Source organism: Myotis nattereri (assembly GCF_964212035.1).
Source record: "Myotis nattereri genome assembly, chromosome: 1".
Lineage (NCBI taxonomy): Eukaryota > Metazoa > Chordata > Mammalia > Chiroptera > Vespertilionidae > Myotis > Myotis nattereri.
Window position 1 is genome coordinate 40,636,998 of NC_138075.1, and position 21,819 is coordinate 40,658,816.

General features: G+C 37.4%; 1 protein-coding gene across 2 annotated transcripts; it reads right to left on the reverse strand.

Annotated features, from left to right (window-relative positions):
• Nucleotides 1-1,282: 1,282 nt before the first annotated feature.
• Nucleotides 1,283-20,086, reverse strand: PSMC6 (proteasome 26S subunit, ATPase 6). Of its 2 annotated transcripts, none has more exons than XM_081113207.1 (14): nucleotides 19,954-20,086; nucleotides 18,625-18,704; nucleotides 18,492-18,531; nucleotides 18,192-18,244; nucleotides 15,290-15,357; nucleotides 14,949-15,063; nucleotides 13,044-13,131; nucleotides 10,857-10,918; nucleotides 10,645-10,768; nucleotides 10,122-10,183; nucleotides 8,751-8,871; nucleotides 8,270-8,350; nucleotides 4,553-4,624; nucleotides 1,283-1,771 (listed from the first exon to the last, which is right to left on the reverse strand). In XM_081113207.1, the coding sequence occupies exons 1-14, from the start codon at nucleotides 20,078-20,080 to the stop codon at nucleotides 1,653-1,655; spliced, it is 1,212 nt and encodes a 403-aa protein (XP_080969333.1). In that variant the 5' UTR covers nucleotides 20,081-20,086; the 3' UTR covers nucleotides 1,283-1,652. The 2 variants fall into 2 exon arrangements, with proteins under 2 accessions (XP_080969333.1, XP_080969334.1); XM_081113208.1 differs by having other exon boundaries at nucleotides 19,350-20,046.
• Between the last annotated feature and the right edge of the window lie 1,733 nt (nucleotides 20,087-21,819).

A 21,819-nucleotide genomic window follows, 5' to 3' on the forward strand; every position in this document is an offset into this window, starting at 1 on the left:
GAGTTTTAGGTGGCTAGCTTCAGCAATCCATTTTTTCTACTATGTAATCTGTTTTCTCTTTTAAAGTTATAAAAAAGCATACAATACACTAATTTTGTGTTTGTGTGTATTAATCCTCACCAGAGGATAATTTTTCCATTGATTTTTAGAGTGGAAGGGAAGGAAGGGAGAGAGAGAAACATGAGACACATCCAGTGGTTGCCTCTCAAACTCGCCCAACTAGCTAGGATTGAACCTACAATCCAGGTACCTGTCCTTGACCGGTAATCAAACCCAAGACCTTTCGGTGGCCGAGCCAAAGCTCTGAACACTTTGCCACACTGGCCAGGTTAGTAAGTTTTTATTTTGAAGAATGATTGTATAATTAATTACCCAGGTCATATAATGTTTGTTTTTTAGTGTTTATGAAACTGAAGCCAAGTTTCTTTTTTTTTAACACCTTTAATAAGATCATCTTAATTGATGCCCAATGATGATTTCCGATTGTAACGTTAAGTCTTTAACTGCCACATGATATGAGAAAGAACTGCGTATAGGTAACAGAACTTTTGTTTCAAACATTTCTGACATCAACATCCCCTACATCAGACACTCAGCATGGTATCCATAGACACCTATAGAGTCCATGGGTGAACTTGGGAAATAATAAATCTTAAATTTTAGTATGTGCAAAATTATGTATACTTATGTGCCAACTTTTCTGGGAAGAGGGCCCAGACTGTGACATTCTCAAAAAGGAAACTATCATCTCATATAACCTAAGAAAACCAAAAAACCAAGTAATGTTTATTAGCAAGTATTACTTTCAATTATAATCTAAGGTTATGGATGTGCTTGTACTATTTCAATTAACTATTATACAGCCTAGTTACAGTAAGTGAAAATTAAAGACTTTCTGAAAGAAGGTATATAGACATGAAAACACAGTAAGATGCTGTTATGAAAACAGTGTGGGTACCGTTTTGAAATAAAATTAAAAAGCCAACAATCTAAATCAGGGGTGGGGAACGTCTGGCCCACCGGCCTTATTTGGTCTGGCCCTGCCAAGGCATTAGGGATGATTTAATTAAATGTTTGACCAAATTAGCAACTAATTTTTAAATTGATAATTTTGTATGGCCTGGGAATGATGTTTTAAATATCCAAATGACCCTTGGCAAAAAAAGGTTCCCCACCCCTAATCTAAATACAACTTCATCTTGGTTATTAAATAGTTTACTTACTAAATAAAGAACCTTAAGGACTATAATAAATATACTCTTACAAAAGACAAGAATATATGTAGAACTGAATGAAACAGATTTTATTCAACTTTTTAGGATGAGTAAAACAAACGATATAAAATAAGTCATAGAAATGTACTACTATCTCAAACCATTTTCAATGTTTTATAAAATGCTCACACAACAAATATGAAAAGTTACAACACACTTATAACTTCTGCTGCAATAAATGCAACATTAACAAACATACAAATTTCTTCTGTACCAATCTTAAAGTACAAATACTGAGTTACTAATTTTTGTTATTCATATATGTTTTTATTCATGACTTTTAATGAGATCATTGCCAATACATACATTATTTTCCTTAACTTTATTTTTACATTAAGCCAATGTCTGTCATGCAGCCATCAAAATCCTCACAGTAAATTACACAGGTTTGTAGTCTAATTTTGACTCTAGCTTCTTAGAATCAGCCACTTTTCTGACTGCTTTCATGAAGTCTTCCTGTACTACAAAATCATGATCAGCACGAATTGCAAACATACCTGTGGAAAATAAAATAATGTGATTGCTTTATATAATATGTGAATTATCCTATCCTATATAATAAAAGCCTAATATGCAAATCAACCAACAGGGAACTACCAGCAGAATGATCAGTCACTATGACATGCACTGACCACCAGGGGGCAGACACTCAACGCAGGAGCTGCCCCCCAGCCCACAGGCCCCTCCCACAGAGGGAGGCAACCTAGGCAGCAGTGGGGCTGGCAAGCGGGCGCACCAGGCCGGCCAAAGTGGGTGCCAGCAGGGGCCCCCTGATGGTCCCACCAGTTGCCCTGCAGATTGGCCCTGATCGCCAACCAGGGACCCTACCCATGCTCGAATTTCGTGCACTGGGTCTCTGCTTTATTATAAGGAAACTAAATAATGTAATTCTATGGAGTACTAGTAAAGTTGAAGGAGCGTAGATTTACTACTTCTGAGTCAGCAGTTCTGATCTGTTAAAAATCACTATCACTGTTCAATGACTTTCCAGCTATCATGAACATTATTTTCCAAATCAAAAGCTAGAAAACAAGATAATTATCTGAATATTTAAAATCTAAATCACACAACCCCTGTATCCAATGGCATCTTGAAAAAACAAAACAAAATCCAAGTATAAACAAAACATACACATTTTAAGCATCAGTTTCTTAACTCTACAAGTAGCAATTCCTTAGAAGGAAGTAACCCATGTATGGTTTGGGAAAACACAAAACACCTCCTGATAGCCTTGACTTGTTAATAATGAAAAGGTTAGAGAACAGGAATTTTTAGAAAGTGAACAGTACGCTTTAACATAACTCAATGCCATTATTCATGTATTAAAATTACCTTAATTATATACAAATTGATTGATATTATAACTTCCCCATTCGAGTATTGTAATTCAATTTTTTCCTTCAAGTTTTTGACACGTTACTTGTCAAATAACTGACAAAGGAGTAAAAGTTTTTTGTTTGTATTTTTTCTTTTTAACATTATGTAGTTATATCATGGATCCCAGGTTAGAGAGGATCCTAATTTCATAAGCTAAAGCCAATAAGGTATCCCTATTTACTAATTAAATGAATCCTACTAATATTTTCATTGAGGATCTGCTTATATTGAATTTTCACTCATATAAAATGAGTGGGTTGAATAGAAGATTTCAAGGGTTACTTCCTATCTTCTTCCCTTTCAAGATTTCTAATTACAAGGGGTCTTGAAAATAGCTACTCTATATTGTCTTCAGAAATCAGGTGAATAGAAATAACTGATTTTTTTTAATACTGAAGTTTTAAAACTTGTCTAGAAGGCTACAACTAAATTAGGCAAGTTATTTTTCCAAACCTTGTGAATCCAAATCATTGCTTAGTAAGTGAGTGAATCTGAGATGTAATCTAATCTAGAAAGTATGATAATCTCTGGATTTGAAAGGAAAAGACAACTATAACTGAATATAGTGTATTTTAACCTACAGGAAGATATGTTAACAAAAAATACTCCAAAGAATTTCAATATGTCTCCAGATATCAATGTTCCACCATTAAAAAGCTAAAAGCTTTGTTGGAAATAGCTAAATATCATTTCTTTGTATATGATGAAAAAATGGAGATCATCATAATTTGATGGTATCAGCCTTTAAGATTATGACATTCCCAAGGACAAATCTCATCCAATGGGGGATGAGAGCTTTTGTTTGGATTCCATTTTAACTAAAGCAATCTTTTGATAATTTGGTCAATGGAGACTCTGGAAAGAGAATGTCATAAATTACTTCAAGTAATTCAAACCACATGATAGTTTACCTATTAAATATTATTTTTTGTTCATTATTAAGTCTTTGTGAGCATGATTTACTCTGATTCAAACTGAATTTCTAGATTTGAACATCATCTGATTCAGATACAGAGTCACAGTATACCCACAAAGATACTCTTACGGAAAAGCCATGCCTTTAAATACTGTGTGTATGTATAAGAAATGTTAAAATAAGGCCAAAGGTGATATGGAAAAAGAGGAAATCACACATTGTAACACTTATCATAGAAATCAATTTTTTTGATTTTCAGATTCTGTGTGGAGGACGGAAATTAATTGACTATTATGTGGGGTATTAAAACCACTTGGTACCAGAAATAAAAAAAGGATCACACAACCCATAGAGAAAATTATATTTAAAATGATTACATTTACACAAGCTGTACGAACACAAAATTCATAAATCAAACTTTCAAAGCTGACAGACTAGCATCAGAAAACATGTCATCCACATTGGAGATTTCTCTGGTGCTGGCCTAGTCTCATTTCAGCCACGGGTGTGAGTGCACAGTTCTGTATAGCTTCAGACTTACTTCAGGGGACCAGTATTCTATCACATACATGTCTTTCCATACTCTACCCTAGGCATCCAAGTGCAAAAGAGTTAACATTCTCAAGGACAAATCTCATCCAATGGGGGATGAGAGCTGGTAAATAAATGCCAATCTCCCAATATTTCAGCTGGGTAATGCTAAATGGCATTCTGGTATGCTTCTCTGGATCTCATCAAAATCAGCCCTCCCTTGCCTAGAGCAGCCACCTCAATGGTACACCCTTATAATAGCATTTCCTTTTCCCATCTCATGTGCCCTGTTCCCTCCTGCTTCTTGGAATCATTCTTCCCCACCCCCACCCCCACCCAAAAAAAACAAGCACCCAACTCCTTACAAAGCCCAGGCTCTGCTTTTAGACAAACTCAACACATTTTGAGCAAATTAAATCAAATCAATAGCAAACACTATACTTTAAAAGCATACCTGCTTCAGTACAAACATTTCTCAGGTCTGCTCCATTAAAACCATCTGAGAGCTTCACAATTGCTTCATAATCTGGTTAGGAAAAAGCACTGGAAATTAATTTTTTTAAAAAGATGTTTCTGATTTATGCTCATAAATGGAAAATTTAAACTAAAGAGCCTACTTTGAATTTGGTCAGCTAGGCATCAACTCTGTTAACATTATACAATACTAACAACCAAAAACTATATTCTAAGTAAACCAACACCAAGAAGAAATAAACATACTTCTGAAACTTTAAAACCAAGAAATATCCTCAATATCTGAAAACATCTTTAAAAAAGTTATACACATGTGAACTTCAGATTACCTGTCAAGCTATAACTCATTAAAACTATAATCAAATATTTAATTTGAATAAACCAAGACACCAAACAACTGTAGCAACAATGGAATTTAATCTCATAAGCCAAATATAAATATACCAAAAATAGTCATCAGATACGATTTTATCATATGGAATTTTCAAATGCTAAATTAAGCAACGGTAGCTTTTCTGGTTTTTTGTGTGTGTAGGCTCCGAGTGGTATCAGATCTATGATAACAACTATTAAGTAACCTTTCTATGACAGACTTAAAATGAAGAACTAATAGCAGTAATGGACTTGATATGGAATAGAAAGAGAAACAACTGCTACAATGTGAGTAACTCTGATGGGACACCCTTTATCAGGCAATCTAGAGTATGTCAATCTCTATTAGAAATCATACAGATATCCCAGTCAGCGTGGATGAGCCTGGACCAATGAACCAGGAAGTCACGGTTCAATTCCCATCTGGGGCACATGCCCAGGCTGTGAGCTCAATCCCCAGTGAGGGGCATGCAGGAGGCAACCAATCAATGGTTCTCTCTCATCATTGAAGTTTCTATCTCTCTCTCCCTCTCCCTTTCTCTCTGAAATCAATTTTAAAAATTTTTAAAAAAGAAAGAAATCATACAGATAATTCATTAATTAGCTTCATTCAGGTCCAAATTATAAACTTCCTGAGAATAGGAATTCCCAAGGTTAACACAACATCTGGTACCTAGCAAGAGCTCAGTATCGGAAACCTATAAATTGACATTTTTAGTTCAGCTCATCTTTACAGCTCAAAATTCTTTCACATGAGCAATGAAAATATTAAGAGGCAGTAATCAACTATTTGTAATTATTCTGGACCATTAATTTCTAAAGGGCTTTTAGTACAATTACTAGATTCCCATAGTCCAGGGGTCAGCATACTTTCTGTAATGGGCCAGATAGTAAATATTTTTAAGGCTTTGCAGGCCATATGGTCTCTGTCAAAACTACTCATTTCTGCCCTGGCTGGGTGGTTCAGTTGGTTGGAGGTCATCCATACTCCAAAAGGTTATGGGTTCGATTCCCAGTCAGGGCATAGAACTAGTTTGCAGGCTTGCAGGCCTGATCCCATCGGAGGCAACCCATCAATTTTTCTCTCACACACTGATACTTCTCTCTCTTTCTCTCTCTTCCTCTCTCTAAAATTCAAAAGCATATCCTTAGGTGAGGATTAAAGAAAGAAAAACAACTACTAATTTCTGCTATTATGGTGGGAATGCAATCATAGACAAAAGATAAATGGTTGTGTTATAATATAAATTTATTTACAAATTAATTTTGTTATTCTACAAAAACAGAAGGCAGAATTTGGCCTACAAGCCATGGTTTCTGGCCTCTACCCTAGTCTAGTCTTTCAAATCTATAGAAAACTATTTTATAATTTATCCTCTGTCCTCAAATTTCTAACATTCTTTTCCAATCTTCACTCTGAACTTGCTTCCTATTTCATTTAGAAAATAAAAGTATTCAGAAGAAAAATTCTACAAGTTTCTTCCATATTTGAGAAACTGTCATCATAAACATCTATAATACTCTGCCTTCCCTCCTATTCTTGTAAATGAAGTCTATATTCATAGGCAGGGCCAACCTCTCTTCAAGGAAAGTGCACTATTAATTTCTCATTCTCCTAGATCCCATCAGCATAAAAATTAAATTCTTGTATCTTAAAAGAAAACTCCCCCAAATCCTCATCTCCATTTCTGATACAGCTCTACTTCTCCTCTTTCCTACAGCTTTCTTTGAAAGAAATGTCTAAACTCAATGTCTCTCCTCCCAATCTCTCTGAAACCCCATCTGAAGTAGGCTTTCATTCCCAATTCCCACCATCTCAAAGAAACTGCTTTTGATAAGGTCACCAATGATCTCCAAAAATCCAAAGGTCCATTCTCAGACCTCTTCTTATCTAACCCACTATCAGCATTTGATAGGGAATTAATTCTTCCTATTAACCATTCACTCATCTTCAGGACACCATCAGCTTCTGGTTCTACTCCCGCCTCTGGGACACCTTCGCCGTCTCCTTTAATGGTTCTGCATCTCAACTTCCTAATGTCAGAATTAGCTGTTTTTGAAGCTCTCCTCTATCCACATTCACTTCCTCAGAAATCTGACCTAATCTCAAGACTTTAACAATCATTTTTATGCTATTATCCACATTTGTATTTCCAGCACAGACCACCCCCAAAGAACTATTGATGCATATAGAATTACTAATCAATATCTTTATTTGGATATCTAATTGGCATCTCAAATTTAATATACCCAGAATTAAACTCATTCTCCCTTTAAAACCTAATCTTTCCAGTCTTCCCGTGTTTTTATTTGATGGTAATTTCAGCTTTTCAGTTGTGTGAGCAAAAAACCTAGGTCTTCCCTGGTTCTTCCCTTTAGTTCACACCCCACATGCAGTTCATTAGCAAATTCTGTCACCTCTATTTTAAAAATACATCCAGAGAAGTTAAGTGGTGGGCGAGGTTACAGATGAAAAGTTTCATCTGTAAAGAGTTAATAATTATTGAGGCTGGGGGATGAGTGAGTACTTAGGGTTAGAAGTTCATTATACTCTTATCTCTACTTCAATGTATTTCTAATTTTCTACAATAAAAAGTTAAAAAACAACAAAGTACAATCATTCCTTTGCTTACAATCCTCCAATGGCATCCATATCTTCACAAATAAAAGTCAAAGTTCCTACGGGATGGCATCAATAAGGCTCTACACAATCTGGTCCCTATTCCTTCTATGATTTCACTTAGTACTAATGTCCCATTTACTCTGCCATGGACACCTTGCCTCTTTGCTGCCCCTAGAATGTTCCAGACATACATCTGCTTTAAAGTCTTCTTACTTGCTACTCACTCTGCATGAATTCCCCCCAAATATTTCTATCTAGCTCCTTCACATTTGCAGATCATTGCTTAAAAATCAACCTCTTGGTAAGGCCTTCCCCCTCCCCACTTCCATTTAAACACACGCACCCACACACGCATGCACACCTGCTCCTGGCATTACCTAGTTCCCTTTTCTTGCTTTACTTTTTCCTCCACAGCACTTATCATCATCTAGTACACTATATACTTTATTCACTTTATCGTTCCTGACAAGAATGTAAGTTCTATAAAGGCGGGAATTGGTCAGTTTTGTTCACAGCTATATCCCCAGCACTTAAAACAATTCCTAACATACAGTAGATGATCAATAAATATTAGCCAAATTTAAGACCACTATGTTTGCTAAATTTAAAACTAGATATTTGATAGGCTACCAATGATATACAATAGCCTTTTGCTTCATTTACCAAATGTAAATAATATATAAAAATAGGTTATTTTCTTACCTATTTCACCATGCTTTGTAATGGGACCTGCATGGATTTTCAATATATCTAATCTTGCTTGTTCGTTTGGTAAGTCAATATCTGAAAATAAGAAATTTTAAGAAATCCTTTTGCAGTCAGTTTTGTTTGCTTGTTTTTGTTTTTTAAATACAGTAGGGGGTGAGGAAAAATAATAGAAAGAGAACTGCCCGAGTTGGTTTGGCTCAGTGGATAGAGCACTAGCCTGCAGACTGAAGGTCCCAGGTTAGATTCCAGTCAAGGGCACATGCCTGGGTTGCAGGCTAAATTCCCAGTAGGGGGCGTGCAGGAGGCAGCTGATCAATGATTCTCTCTCATCATTGACTGATGTTTTCCTCTCTCTCTCTTCTTCTCCCTTCCTCTCTGAAATCAATAAAAACATATTAAAAAAAAAGAGAGAGAGAAAGAGAGAACTGAACATAGACAAAGGGAAATGGACAGCAAGTAAAGAGCCTTCACTCACGTATTTTTCTATCTAATCTTCCTGGACGAAGCAAAGCAGGATCCAGTGTATCTGGTCTGTTAGTAGCCATGATCATTTTAACTCTATGTAGAGTATCAAATCCATCCATTTGATTCAGTAACTAAGAATATATTTATAAAAATTATAGAGAGATTTTACAAAACATTCCAATCATTAAAAAATATACAGGCACAATTTTTATATGCCTAATACCATGAAATGTATTGCCTACAGATAATCTTCGAAATCATTTCATGGAACCCAATTTTTTTCTCTCTTATATTACGGAATATACTTCCCATCTTCCAAGTTTCAAGATTATTTCACTATGTATCTTTTTATAGCTATTAGGTAGTTTTAAGTCTGGAAGTTTATTAAGTCTGGAAGTTTCCATCTGGTCAAAAATTATGAACTAAATTATGTGGATCTGATCCCCAATGTTCAAGTTTTTTTCACTTAATTACTTTTAAAAATAAAAACGACTAACAAAGCCCTGACTGGTTTAGCTCAGTGGATAGAGCGTCGGCCTACGGACTGAAGGGTCCCGGGTTCAATTCCAGTCAAGGGTATGTACCTCGGTTGTGGGCACATCCCCAGTAGGGGGTGTGCAGGAGGCAGCTGATTGATGTTTCTCTCTCATCAATGTTTCTAACTCTCTATCCCTCTCCCTTCCTCTCTGTAAAAAAATCAATAAAATATATAAAATTAAAAAAACAACAACTAATAATAAAATCTAACATATAAAGTGCTTATGGTGTGTCTGACATAAAATTTACATTATGACAACTGGATATAATGATTATCCTACAAATCTGATAATAAATCCATTAAATATCTTTTCAAATAACTCTACTACACATAGAAATATGAGACACTAAACATTTTTTTATTCCTAAAGCTTTCTTGCATACATGTTGAAAAACCTAACTGCAGTCAACAAACTTTTAAAAATATAGCTAGCCTCACATGTCTATTTCTTTCACAAAATAAGTTAGCTAACATATAAATTTAATGAATAAAACTAGTATCAGTGTTGTTTTAAAATACCTCAATTTAAGGTTTCTAAGAGACTCTATAATTTTAAAATACTGTATACCTTGTGAACAAATGAGTTTAATTTATGAAAAGTAATTTTCAAATACCCATTCTCAGACAGAATTTGACACTGCATTACCTATGCTACCTAGCTTCTATTTGTAGAAGTGTGAAATGTATTTAGGTTCTTTCTATCACTTTCAGATTTTTAAGTGGAGAAAGGCTTAAGTATATTCTTCATTTAAACTGTACATATTTGACCTTCAATTATCCAATGTTCACTTCTTTATTCAATAAACATTGATTTCTTTATAAAACCCCTTTACCAAATATTACCTCCATTAAAGTTCTCTGAATCTCTCTATCAGCTGAAGTACCCTCAGAAAACCGACGACCACCTAAAAAAATGACATGGAATTTCATATGCGTTACTCTTTTCTTCTATAAACATCATTTAAGACAAAATATGACTAGTGGATAGGGTTAAAACCAGTAAGGTGAAAATTAAGTAGTAAGAATTATACTGACAAAGTCAATGATTTTAGTATAACATTTCTTATTTTTCAATGTCAACATCCAATTCATTTTGCTACTTCACAGAAGTTTCAATGAGAAGCGAGGGGAAAAAGTTCTTTTAAATTAAAAAAATTTTCCTAACACTTTATTAAAAAGTTTAAATTTTTAAAGATGTAACTCTTGCATTGACTGGGTGGCTCGGTTGAAGCATCATCCTGTACACCGAAAGATGGCAGGTTCGATTTCCAGTCCAGGAGCAAACAGGAGGCAACCGATTGATGTTAACATAGATCTCTCCCTTCTTTGGGTGAGGATAAAAAGAAAAAAAACAAGTTACTCTTACCAATAGCATCTATTTCATCCATAAAAATGATGCATGGCTGATGATCTCTGGCATAATTAAACATTTCTCTGATCAAACGAGCACTTTCACCAATGTACTTGTCTACAATAGAACTAGATACAACCTGGTTAAAGAAAAAACATTAAGGTAAACATAAGATAATTCAAATAAAATTCAATTTCAACATCTACAAAAAAGAATCTTCCCTTTACCTTTAAGAAATTGCAGTCTAGCTGGCTAGCAACAGCTCGTGCCAAGAGTGTTTTTCCTGTACCTAGTAATGGCAAAAGAAGTCTTAATTAGATGGAAAGTAAAACAAACTTTCAAAAGCCTTTTAAGATTGTAATCCTTTGGATAGTAAATGCTGCAAAATGGAAGCTAAATCCTAAACAGAATTTTCAGTGAAAATTCCATAATACTTTTACTTTCAATATTAAAATTTTTAATTTTATTCAAAATATCTCTTATAATTTTATTTTAAGCACACCAAATACAATAAATTTAAAAATATGTCAGCCCCTGGCTGGTTTCTCAGTGGTTAGAGCATTGGCCTGCAGCCAGCAGCCTAAAGGGTTGCGGGTTCAATTCTGGTCAAGGGACATACCTCAGTTGCAAGCTTGATCCCCAGGCCAGTTGGGGTCGGGACACATGTAGGAGGCAACCAGTCATTGTGTCCCTCTCACACTGATGTTTCTCTCTGTCTCTCCCTCTCCCACTCTCTCTAAAAAAATATATACATCAATGGAAGAAATATCCTTGGGTGGGGATTAATAAAAAAAAACAACTATATTAAACCCTATTTACAGATTACAATAGAAACTTGTTACATTAAAACACATTGGTCTCTTCTGCACACAAAATGGATCTTTAACCCATGCATGATATTACATATCAAGTATCGATTATTTAGAAACTATTCGTTCAGTGAGTTATGAAAATCTCCAAAACGTTGGTATTTTTCATTATACAATACTAAAAAGACCACATTTGTTAATATCATCACCAATTCATCCTTTTAAGTATGTAGTAGAAAGCTGTCAAGCTCATAGTGCCAGATGTAAGGTTTTAAAACTCTGATTTTCCCTTGAAAGGTTAAATTTTATCTCTGGCTACAAATGGTGTCAGTTGTTTTCTTTATGACAGGCAAACTTCATTTACTTTTGAAAAGCATGTGCCAGATAACCAATAACCAGTCTGAACAACCAATAACCAGTCTGATAACCACAGACTATCTAAAAATTATCCTTCCAGCTAATTCAGCTAGCAACTCAAATAATTGCACAAAAGATTAACTATCCTATTCAATATGCAGAAGTACTTTATATGTATTTTCCATATCATCACACAGAATAAAGATATTATTCAAGTATCAAGATTTAATACAATAATTTTTACTACTTAACCAAGGACATTTTAAAGTGAAACTGGCATTTTAATACTGCAAGTGTGAACAGTCAAAAACACATTGACTAACACCATTTTGTGTCACTGACTTAACTGAGTCAAGCTACATGAGCAGTTTTACCCTTTGCAATTGCACCATCAGCACAGACACCAACACAGTGAACAAGGCAACTAAGATCTTAGCATTATGAAACTAAGTTTAGACCTTGCAAATTTCCAACAAGTGTCTCAGGGACACCCAGAGGTCTGTGAGCCATATAGGACAATACACTAGAACAGTGATGGCGAACCTTTTGAGCTCGGCGTGTCAGCATTTTGAAAAACCCTAACTTAACTCCGGTGCCGTGTCACATATAGAAATTTTTTGATATTTGCAACCATAGTAAAACAAAGACTTCTATTTTTAATATTTATTTTATATATTTAAATGCCATTTAACAAAGAAAAACCAACCAAAAAAATGAGTTCGCGTGTCACCTCTGACACGCGTGTCATAGGTTCGCCATCACTGCACTAGAATTATAGGGCATGTTAAGAACCACACAGGTCTACTAATGTGTGGGTTTTTCTCAGTAAGTACCAATACTGCTTTCATTTGCAGTTGGGAATCTGCACACGTGGAGGGCCAACTATATACGTTGATCTATGCCATTTTATGTAAGGGACTTGAGCATCTGCACATTTTGGTGTCCCTGTGGGTCCTAGAACCAGTGCCTGAGGATACCAAGGGATTTTAAGTTATATGCAGATTTTTGACTGTGTATGTGTATGTGCGTGTGGGGAGGGGAGCGGGGGGTGGGGGGGTGGTCAGCGCCTCCAATACCATGTTGCTCAGGGTCAAGGGGACTAAGCATGCTGAGAGACAGCAGACACACATCTCCTATCTCTCCTTACTCCCAACAGTGTGGAGGTTGGAATTGCCCACATGAAATTTCCAACTTATTTTTTTATTCCTTGATTCATTCATTCGTGAGGTGGACATAATTAATACCAACCTGGTGGTCCATATAGCAAACAGCCTTTTGGAGGTATTATTCCTACACGTTGGAATAATTCTGGGTTTGTAAGAGGTAATTCTATCACCTAGAAAAGAAGTTGCATGTTTCTTAAACATTGGTAAAGATTTTGATGTACTTTCAAATAGTTTAAGTAAAAATATCAGTATAGTTAGGTATACACATCACAATTCATAATAGATCTAGAATCCCATGTTATGTAAAACTATTTATATTAGAGGTTTTTCTTAGATGTCTCTTACATCTAAAAAATATTAAATATTTTTAAATTAATTAATTAAAGTGTGTGGTTATTTTAACAAACCACACATTTGACTAGAGTGATGGTTATATAGGTATATAATCTGTCCAAACACATTTGAACTGTGCACTTTAAATCTATGATTTTTTTTTAACACTCATCTGAGGATATTTTTCCATTGATTTTTAGAGGAAGTAGAAGAGAGGAAAAGGCAGAGAGAAATACATCAATTGGGTTACCTCCTGCACTGCAGGCCTAGGTGGAGCCTGCAACAGAGGTACATGCCCTTGACTGGAATCAAACCCGGGACCCTTTGGTCTGCAGGCTGACTTTCTATTCACTGAGCCAAACTACCTAGGGCTAAATCTATGCATCTTATTTAATGTAAGTTATACCTCAATGAAAAAAAAATTCACTACAATAACAATCAGTTAAGCATCAAAATCAAAAGACATATACTATTTTGCAATTGGGAATATAATCCTATATAATAAAAGCCTAATATGCAAATTGTCCCCCTCGACCTGGTCGACTGGGAGTTGGACCAGGGGGCAGGGGTGGCAGGCGGCTGGGGGAAGGAAGGTCCTAGCCAGCAGCCGCTAGGGACCCCACCAGTGCATGAATTTCGTGCACTGAGCCTCTAGTACAGTGATGGCGAACCTTTTGAGCTCGGCATGTCAGCATTTTGAAAAACCCTAACTTAACTCTGGTGCCGTGTCACATATAGAAATTTTTTGATATTTGCAACCTTAGTAAAACAAAGATTTATATTTTTGATATTTATTTTATATATTTAAATGCCATTTAACAAAGAAAAACCAACCAAAAAAATGAGTTCACGTGTCACCTCTGGCACGTGTGTCATAGGTTCGCCATCACTGCTCTAGTACAAAATAATTCTAAAATGGGGAATTTGGTAAGTTATAACTACCACTAAGTAAAAAAGTATATAAAACTTCCACATTTAAGTCACCTTAAAGCCAGTATTTTTCTTAAACAGCTTTACCAAAAGAAAATATTTAGGGCACAGGTAACTTACTCTACTATAAGGGTGGGAAGCTAACAATAATAACGGTATGGGAAAAACTATATTACACATTATCTAAATGTGCTTTGACCAAATAACCTACTATGATAATAAAATCACAGAGGCATGAGCATTGAATTATATCAATTACTAGAGGCCTAGTGGACGAAGTTCATGCACGGGTAGGGTCCCTAGGTCTGGCCGGTGATCAGGGCCTATAAGGGCCTTCTGGCTGCTGGCTGGGGCCTTCCTTTATTCCATGCCACCCCCTGGTGGTCAGCACACGTCATAGTGAGCAATGGAACTCCCACTTGAACCCCGAGGGATACTTTGCATATTAGCCTATTATATATATAAAAAATAAATATATAGAAGATAGATTCTTAGTCAAAAAGAGCAGGATTTTTCTAACATCAAATTATCTCCACATTAACAAACACATACAATTTTCACAGCTAGAAATTCAGTACTGTTCTTCTCAGCAAGAATATTAAATGTATAATATTCAGTAACCACTATTTGGACAAAGTAATTTTTCATCCCTTTTCTCCCTTCAGGAATCTTAAAACCAATAGTATTTATTATAAAGTTCAGAAACAAAGCATACACTACCAACCTCTCTTAATTCCCGAATCTGTTCTGATAGCCCTCCAATCTCAGAATAGGACACATTCCCAGGGTCTTCATGAGACATGTTGTAAACCAATGGATCCACCTCTCTTGGCAAATACCTATAATGACAAGGTATGTATTTTTCTTTTTAAAATGAATTTTCTCTCAGCCTACAGATAAGAGTATAAATGATGTAAGCACATTTTGGTGATTTTATTTAAAAATGTTTAAACTAATTAGAAATTAGTAAAAGGGGAATGGCAAAATATTCAGTGATCTCTAAAAACATATTTTGGACAAAATTTTCCCTGTGTGAAAATAAACTAATTAGAATCAGAAACTTACCTCATGATAGTTAGTGTAGTCATATCCAAAGCAACTCTTGTTCCTGGCTTCAGCTTACTTTTGTCAAGCTAATTTTGTAAAACAAAAGGAGTTAAACTCTTAAAAAGGGGAGAATATGTAGAAGCCAAATAATCATTTTACCCTGCAGAGAACACTAATATTAGACATTAGCACCATGCCATCAGAAGGCTATAAACATTATAATTCAAAGTTATTTCCATCTGCCCCTTTTGTGCAATCTAAGCATGAAATGTGAAATCACCAATACATAAAGTTTGAGATGTAAATGACCTTGTTCTTAAAGAAGGAATGGCCTTTAGTATTTAACTTTCAAAGGCTCATTATTACAGTTCTACTCATTTGCACTCAGGCACTGTAGTACAGTGACTTCAGTGATTACCAAGGCATTTATACAGAAATCTGTTAAGTGAACATTTTGGGAGAAGGAAAGTGGTGTGCCCATTGGATTTATTTTAAAAACTATACCTTTTGGGAAGAATGTATTAGATGATCATAGGAGAAAAGGGGGAAATGCATTTTTTCCCCTTTAGAGATTTTTAGTAAACTGTTAAAAACAAAACAGTCACCATCATTTCATGCCTTTGCTATATGCCAGACACTATGCTAACTGGATTATACCAGATCAGTGGTCGGCAAACTCATTAGTCAACAGAGCCAAATATCAACAGTACAACGATTGAAATTTCTTTTGAGAGCCAAATTTTTTAAACTTAAACTATATAGGTAGGTACACTGTTATTAACTTAATTAGGGTACTCCTAAACTGGCCTTTGCTAAAAACGTCCTCAATCTGAGGGGTCGACCTCAGCGAACGTACCCCCACTTCTTCTATTACCACTTCTTCAAAATAGACTTGCCCAGGCCGAAAACCAACTTCTGCGCATGGGCCACGAAGTTTCAATTGCACTGTACATGCGCGCCCGCATGTGGTATTTTGTGGAAGAGCCACACTCAAGGGGCCAAAGAGCTGCATGTGGTTCGCGAGCCGCGGTTTGCCGACCACTGTACTAGATTGAACTATTCTAAACAATTTATTGGTATATTTGGGCAGAGTAACTTATTTGGCTAGAATTGGGTAGTATCTATCCAACAGATTCGACCTCACACTCAGGATGTTACTTTCCATAAATAAAGTTACTTTAAAAAAAAAGAAAAAGTGTTTTTATTGATTTCAGAGAGCAAATGTGAGGGAGAGATAGAAACAACAATGATGAGAGAGAATCACTGATCGGCTGCTTCCTACACACGCCTCACTGAGAATGGAGCCCAAAACTCAGGCATGTACCTTGATTGGGAATTGAACCGTAATCTCCTGGTTCATAGGTTGATGTTCAACCACTGAGCCACACCAGCCAGGCTAAAGTTACTTTTTCATAGATTAAAAAACTGCTTGCCAATACAATTTCAGAATCATACAAATTACTAACTACTTACCACAGAATTTTGTAAAGAGCTCTAAGGTTAGGATTTAGTATCAATTACAATGAAGTAGAAGCAGGCAAAATACAATAGATTAAACTGAAAAAAATTACAAGTGAGGTACCTGAAAAACAGCTAAAATGAGATCAATGTGAAGCTATTTCAACATTAACATCTACAAGAAATATATACTCTGGCTTTTCCAGTATTTTCCAGTTTTCAAAAACTCCCTTGCCCTCATACCAGTATCTTCGAAACGCCAACCTTTTTCTTAGTTTATTTTGTTTTTATTGATTTTTTAGAGAGAGAAGAAGGGAAAGGAAGAGATGTGGGAAACAAAAGCATCGATCGGCTGCCTCCTGTATGTCCCTACTGGGGATAGAGCCCACAGCTCGGGCATGTGCCCTGACTGGGAATCAAACTGGCGACTTTTTGGCCCATGGGACGGCATTCAACCAACTGAGCCATTCTGGCTAGGGCAGAAATGCCAACTTTTGGCATCCAGAGGGTCCTGAAAGGAACATAATCCTTTGTCAGATTAGGCATCTAATATGTTTTATTTGGAAAATGTCATTCCATTTAAATGCTATGCAAAATTCTCAGATTAGAGTTTGTCCCTGGGTTAAATTCCATCCTACTCCATGTTAAATCAATGTTTATAACAAACCTGATATGACAAATACTCAGAGAAAGCTCCTCCCAATGAATTTATAAGTATGTTCTAAGGATACTTCGTAGAGAATAGGGTAATACATAAATTGGATTCAGAGGCTACTAGTATTATGATTCAAAACCATTTGCTGGCATTTTGGATAACTGCAAAATGAAATGTGGAGTTATTTCAATTTGCCTATATTCTAATCTAAATGAACTCATACAAAATCAATTTAAGCTGTAGTACAGTCTGTAAGTAACATGAATATTTAAATATAAAACAGCTAATTGACAGGATCTAATCCTCTGAAATCCCTTTAAAAAAATATGTTAAAATAAAATCATCTGAGATATATCTAGTTCTAAAGTCTTTGATTCCTGCCTGGCCAGTGTTGCTAAGTGGTTGAGCATCAATCCATGAACCATGAGGTCGTAGTTTGATTTCTGGTCAGGGCACATGCCCAGGCTGCAGGCTTGATCCCCAGTTGGGGGGTGAGCAGGAGGCAGCTGATTGTTGTTTCTTTCTCATAGATGTTTCGATCTCTCTATCACTCTCCCTTCTACTCTAAAATCAATAAAAATAAATAAAAGTCTTTGATTTCTAAGTGTGTAGAGCTGACTGAGGCAACTAAGTATAGTAGCAAGTAGAGAATACCAGGAATCAAAGCCCATGGTTTTAGTTTATATCTAACAAACCACTTTTGGGAGTTATGGATGTAATACCTGACCTGCTTACCTCAAGAATTAAATAACTTTTATGAATGTACCTTGGCCAATTATAAAGCACTATACAAATTTAAAGTGTTACCTGTCGACGACAGCCCACAACATATCTTGGTCCATTTGTAGCTTTAACAATGACTAGAGAAAAGAAAATGAAAGAAAACATTTAAAAAATAGCAAGTAAAATGAAATATACCCACATCGATGTCAGGTTGAGTTTTATTTCTGTCCTCCAAGAAGACAATACATAGTTGAAAGAAAATTAAGTCTATGCAAGAATAGCATCTACCTTCACTATTGTGAATAATAAGCATTATAAGCATTTCAAAAGTTGGTGGGGAGAGTCCACTCTTTTTCTTATTAATTAACAATGTAATCCACTTACATTTTTCTTCAGTTAACTGCTTTAGTACTTCACCCACAATCTAAGAAAGAAAAAAGAAAGCATTATCTTTAGCCAACAGCTTAAAAACAAAGCAATTATCTTCACCCCTTACACCGCAAACTCCATTACCTACCTGCCCAACACTTTGTAGGGCCTTCAGATCATTTTCAGACTTTTCATACTGCTTGGTAAGTTCTTTTAATTGTTCCCTTACTGAAATCATATAATTTGAACATTTTTAATTAAAAATAACCTTAGTGGGTTTAAGTTACTAAGTCTCACTTTACTTAAGTTTACTTGTCTATTTCATGTTACATATATTTCACATCCAATATATCAAAGCACAAAAGAAATAACGCTGTTTATAGGTGACACGTTTAAACATGAAATGTTACAGAGAAAGAATCATTTTTTTTTTGATCGGCAATACATTTTAGGCTACACTCTAAAGCAGTGGTTCTCAACCTTCCTAATGCCGCGACCTTTTAATACAGTTCCTCATGCTGTGGTGACCCCCCAGCCATAAAATTATTTTCGTTGCTACTTCATCACTGTGATTTTGCTACTGTTATGAATCGTCATGTAAATATCTGATATGCAGGATGTATTTTCATTGTTACAAACTGAACATAACTAAAGCACAGTGATTAATCACAAACACAATATGTAATTATATATGTGTTTTCCGATGGTCTTAGGCGACCCCTGTGAAAGGGGCGTTCGACCCCCAAAGTGGTCGCGACCCCCAGGTTGAGAACCGCTGCTCTAGAGAGCTGCTGGCACTGTGACACTTCCGGATGTGCCACTACAAATCCAACGATACCGGTTAGACCCTCCCTCACCTCTTCCCCTGCTCACTGGGTTATTATGACTGCTCTCTGGCTTTCTACCTCAAAGAAGGGCAACAGGCTTGGTGCTCCGCAGATGGCATGAAGGTGCACTATTAAAAACCTACAAGCGGCCTTTTGGCTCAAGAGTCAAGGGGAACTCGTGTGCCTGGCGGGGTACCACTCCAAGCACAAGAAAAGACGAGGTTACCGTGACGGCGGCCTCGCCCTCAAGCCCCTCGCCGGCTTCCCACTCCACGAACACGCGGCTACCCGGGCGCCGTCTCCTGCTGCAGCAGGTCCCTGAGCCCCGTCGCTCCCTCTCGGGGCCGGGCCCGCGCCAACCCTGCCCACCCTGCACCCCCGCCGGGCAGCACCCTGGCCCACTTGCCCTCGCCCCCCGGTCCCCATCTCGGAGCTGGGAATGCTCTTTCTGTCCCCGGGACCAGACCGGGCCACGTCCGGCCCGCGGACGCTCCGCTTCCCAACCGCGGGGCGCGATGACAAAGCGCCTTGCCCCTGGCCTGAGGCCTGCCCATCGCCTGGGCCAGGGGGCCGGGCTCCGTCAGGGCCTCCGCCGCGTCCAACACGGAGCGGGCCCAGGCCCGAGGCCGCGCGGAGAGAGGAGCACTCACGCTCCTTGAGGCGGCCGTCGATCTCCTTGTGCTCCAGCAGTTTCTTGCGGTAGTCCTGCAGCGCCTTATCTCTAGGGTCCGCCATGATGAGAAGCCGTCGCTCATAGGGGATGCCGGGAAGGGCCATGGCCGCCCGGGCGGGGGTGGGGGCGGGGCGAGCGGGGACCGCCTCCCTGGGAGGGCGGGTTCGTGGGAAGCCACGCCCCTTCCTGTTGGCCCCGCCTCCCTACTCCATCTCTCCTTTCCAGGACATAGGCGTGCACTGAAAGGAGGCCTCCGACCGCACTGCCCCCTGCTGGTCAGGCTGGGTAAAGCAGGGTGCTGTTATTCTGGTCATTCCAAGAGACCTCGCTATCCTTAAATCACTGCTGTCCTGGAACCACAAAGACTTTGTAATAAGCTGAGTTCAGAGTGAAGTAGGGAATGTGCAATCTCTCTATATAGTTTTGATGGCCTATCGGTATAACACAGTCCTACTATCCAGGACCTCTAGGTACGGAAGGAGGCTATTTCATTTATTCATTCAATGAAAGAGGTACTAAGGGTACACAATGTGGTGGGGAGATGAAAAAAAAAAATCTCAGAACGTAATAAATTATATACTGTAATGTAAATACTTTTTTTAAATCCTCACCCAACAATATGCTTCGAGAGGAAGGGACAGAGAGAGAAACATCGATCCATTGCCTTCGGTTGCCTTCTGTGCATGCCCTGACGGGGGCACCCTTATACTAGTATGTGCCCTGACTGGGAATCCAACTCGGTGCACAGTACCACAGTCATCTAAACTGGCCAGGCTGTGCTGGTAGTAAAACATGGTAATGTTACAGAGCAAGGTGAGGAGAACTAATTTAGAACAGATATCCCAAATAAGGACCCAGTTGTGCAACAAAGTGGAGAAGAACCTTCCAAACAGAAGAAACAGCAGGTGCAAAGATCCTAAAGTGAAGAAGACCTTGGCTTGTTTCAGAAACAGAAAGGAGGCCAACAAGAGCGGAAAGGGGTGGATTGTGGAGATGTGGAGCACAAGATAAAGATGCTCCCGGAGGCTGAGTCAGAAACATGAAGTCTGATAGAACTGTCTTTCAGATTTCTGTGCTTTTGGACAAAATACTTAATCTTTCAATAATCTGTAAAATGAGCATAATAATTGTACCTATCTCATAAGGATGCCATAGAGCAGGGGTCCTCAAACTACAGTCCGCGGGCCACATGCAAATACAAATATTGTATTTGTTCCCATTTTGTTTTTTTACTTCAAAATAAGATAGGTGCAGTGTGCATAGGAATTTGTTCATAGTTTTTCTTTAAACTATAGTCCGGCCCTCCAACGGTCTGAGGGACAGTGAACTGGCCCCCTGTTTAAAAAGTTTGAGGACCCCTGCCATAGAGTATTAAATAAGATGATATGCCTATAGCCATTAACATAATAAGTCTGACACACAGTAAGCATTCAATAATGTTATTTTAAATTATTTATTTTAAGGGTAGTAATGACCTCAATTTTTGCGGGCTAGGTCTCTGTAGCTGTACCTTTCCCAGCCTTGCTCGTGGAGAGAATTTATTGTTGTTCCAGTAGAATCAGTCAAGTTCTCCAAATAGAGTCCGTTCGATTTCATCTTATCCACTGGCTCTGAATTTTGAGTTTAAATAGGAATACCCTATCTCTACATATAAAGTGTAAATTTATGTGAATTAAGTTATCAACCTCACATAAACGATGTCTTCAAATTTATTTGGAAAAATATGTGTGTTGTGTGACTATTCTAGTCTGTTTTTCTAAATATAACTGGGAATTGCAGCAGACAATAAACAAGGACAATGAATTGAGCAGGAATAGTCCCTTCTCCCACTCAGCTGCAACTA

Excerpts from the sequence above, each read along its gene's own strand:
- PSMC6 (XM_081113207.1), bottom strand. The coding sequence starts at position 20,080 with ATGGCCCTTCCCGGCATCCCCTATGAGCGACGGCTTCTCATCATGGCG. Across the intron at positions 10,184-10,644 it reads GGATGAAATAGATGCTATTG|GTGGTCGTCGGTTTTCTGAG; the intron begins GTAAGAGTAACT and ends TCATTTTTTTAG. Across the intron at positions 8,872-10,121 it reads TTCAGAGAACTTTAATGGAG|TTACTGAATCAAATGGATGG; the intron begins GTAATATTTGGT and ends ATATATTCTTAG.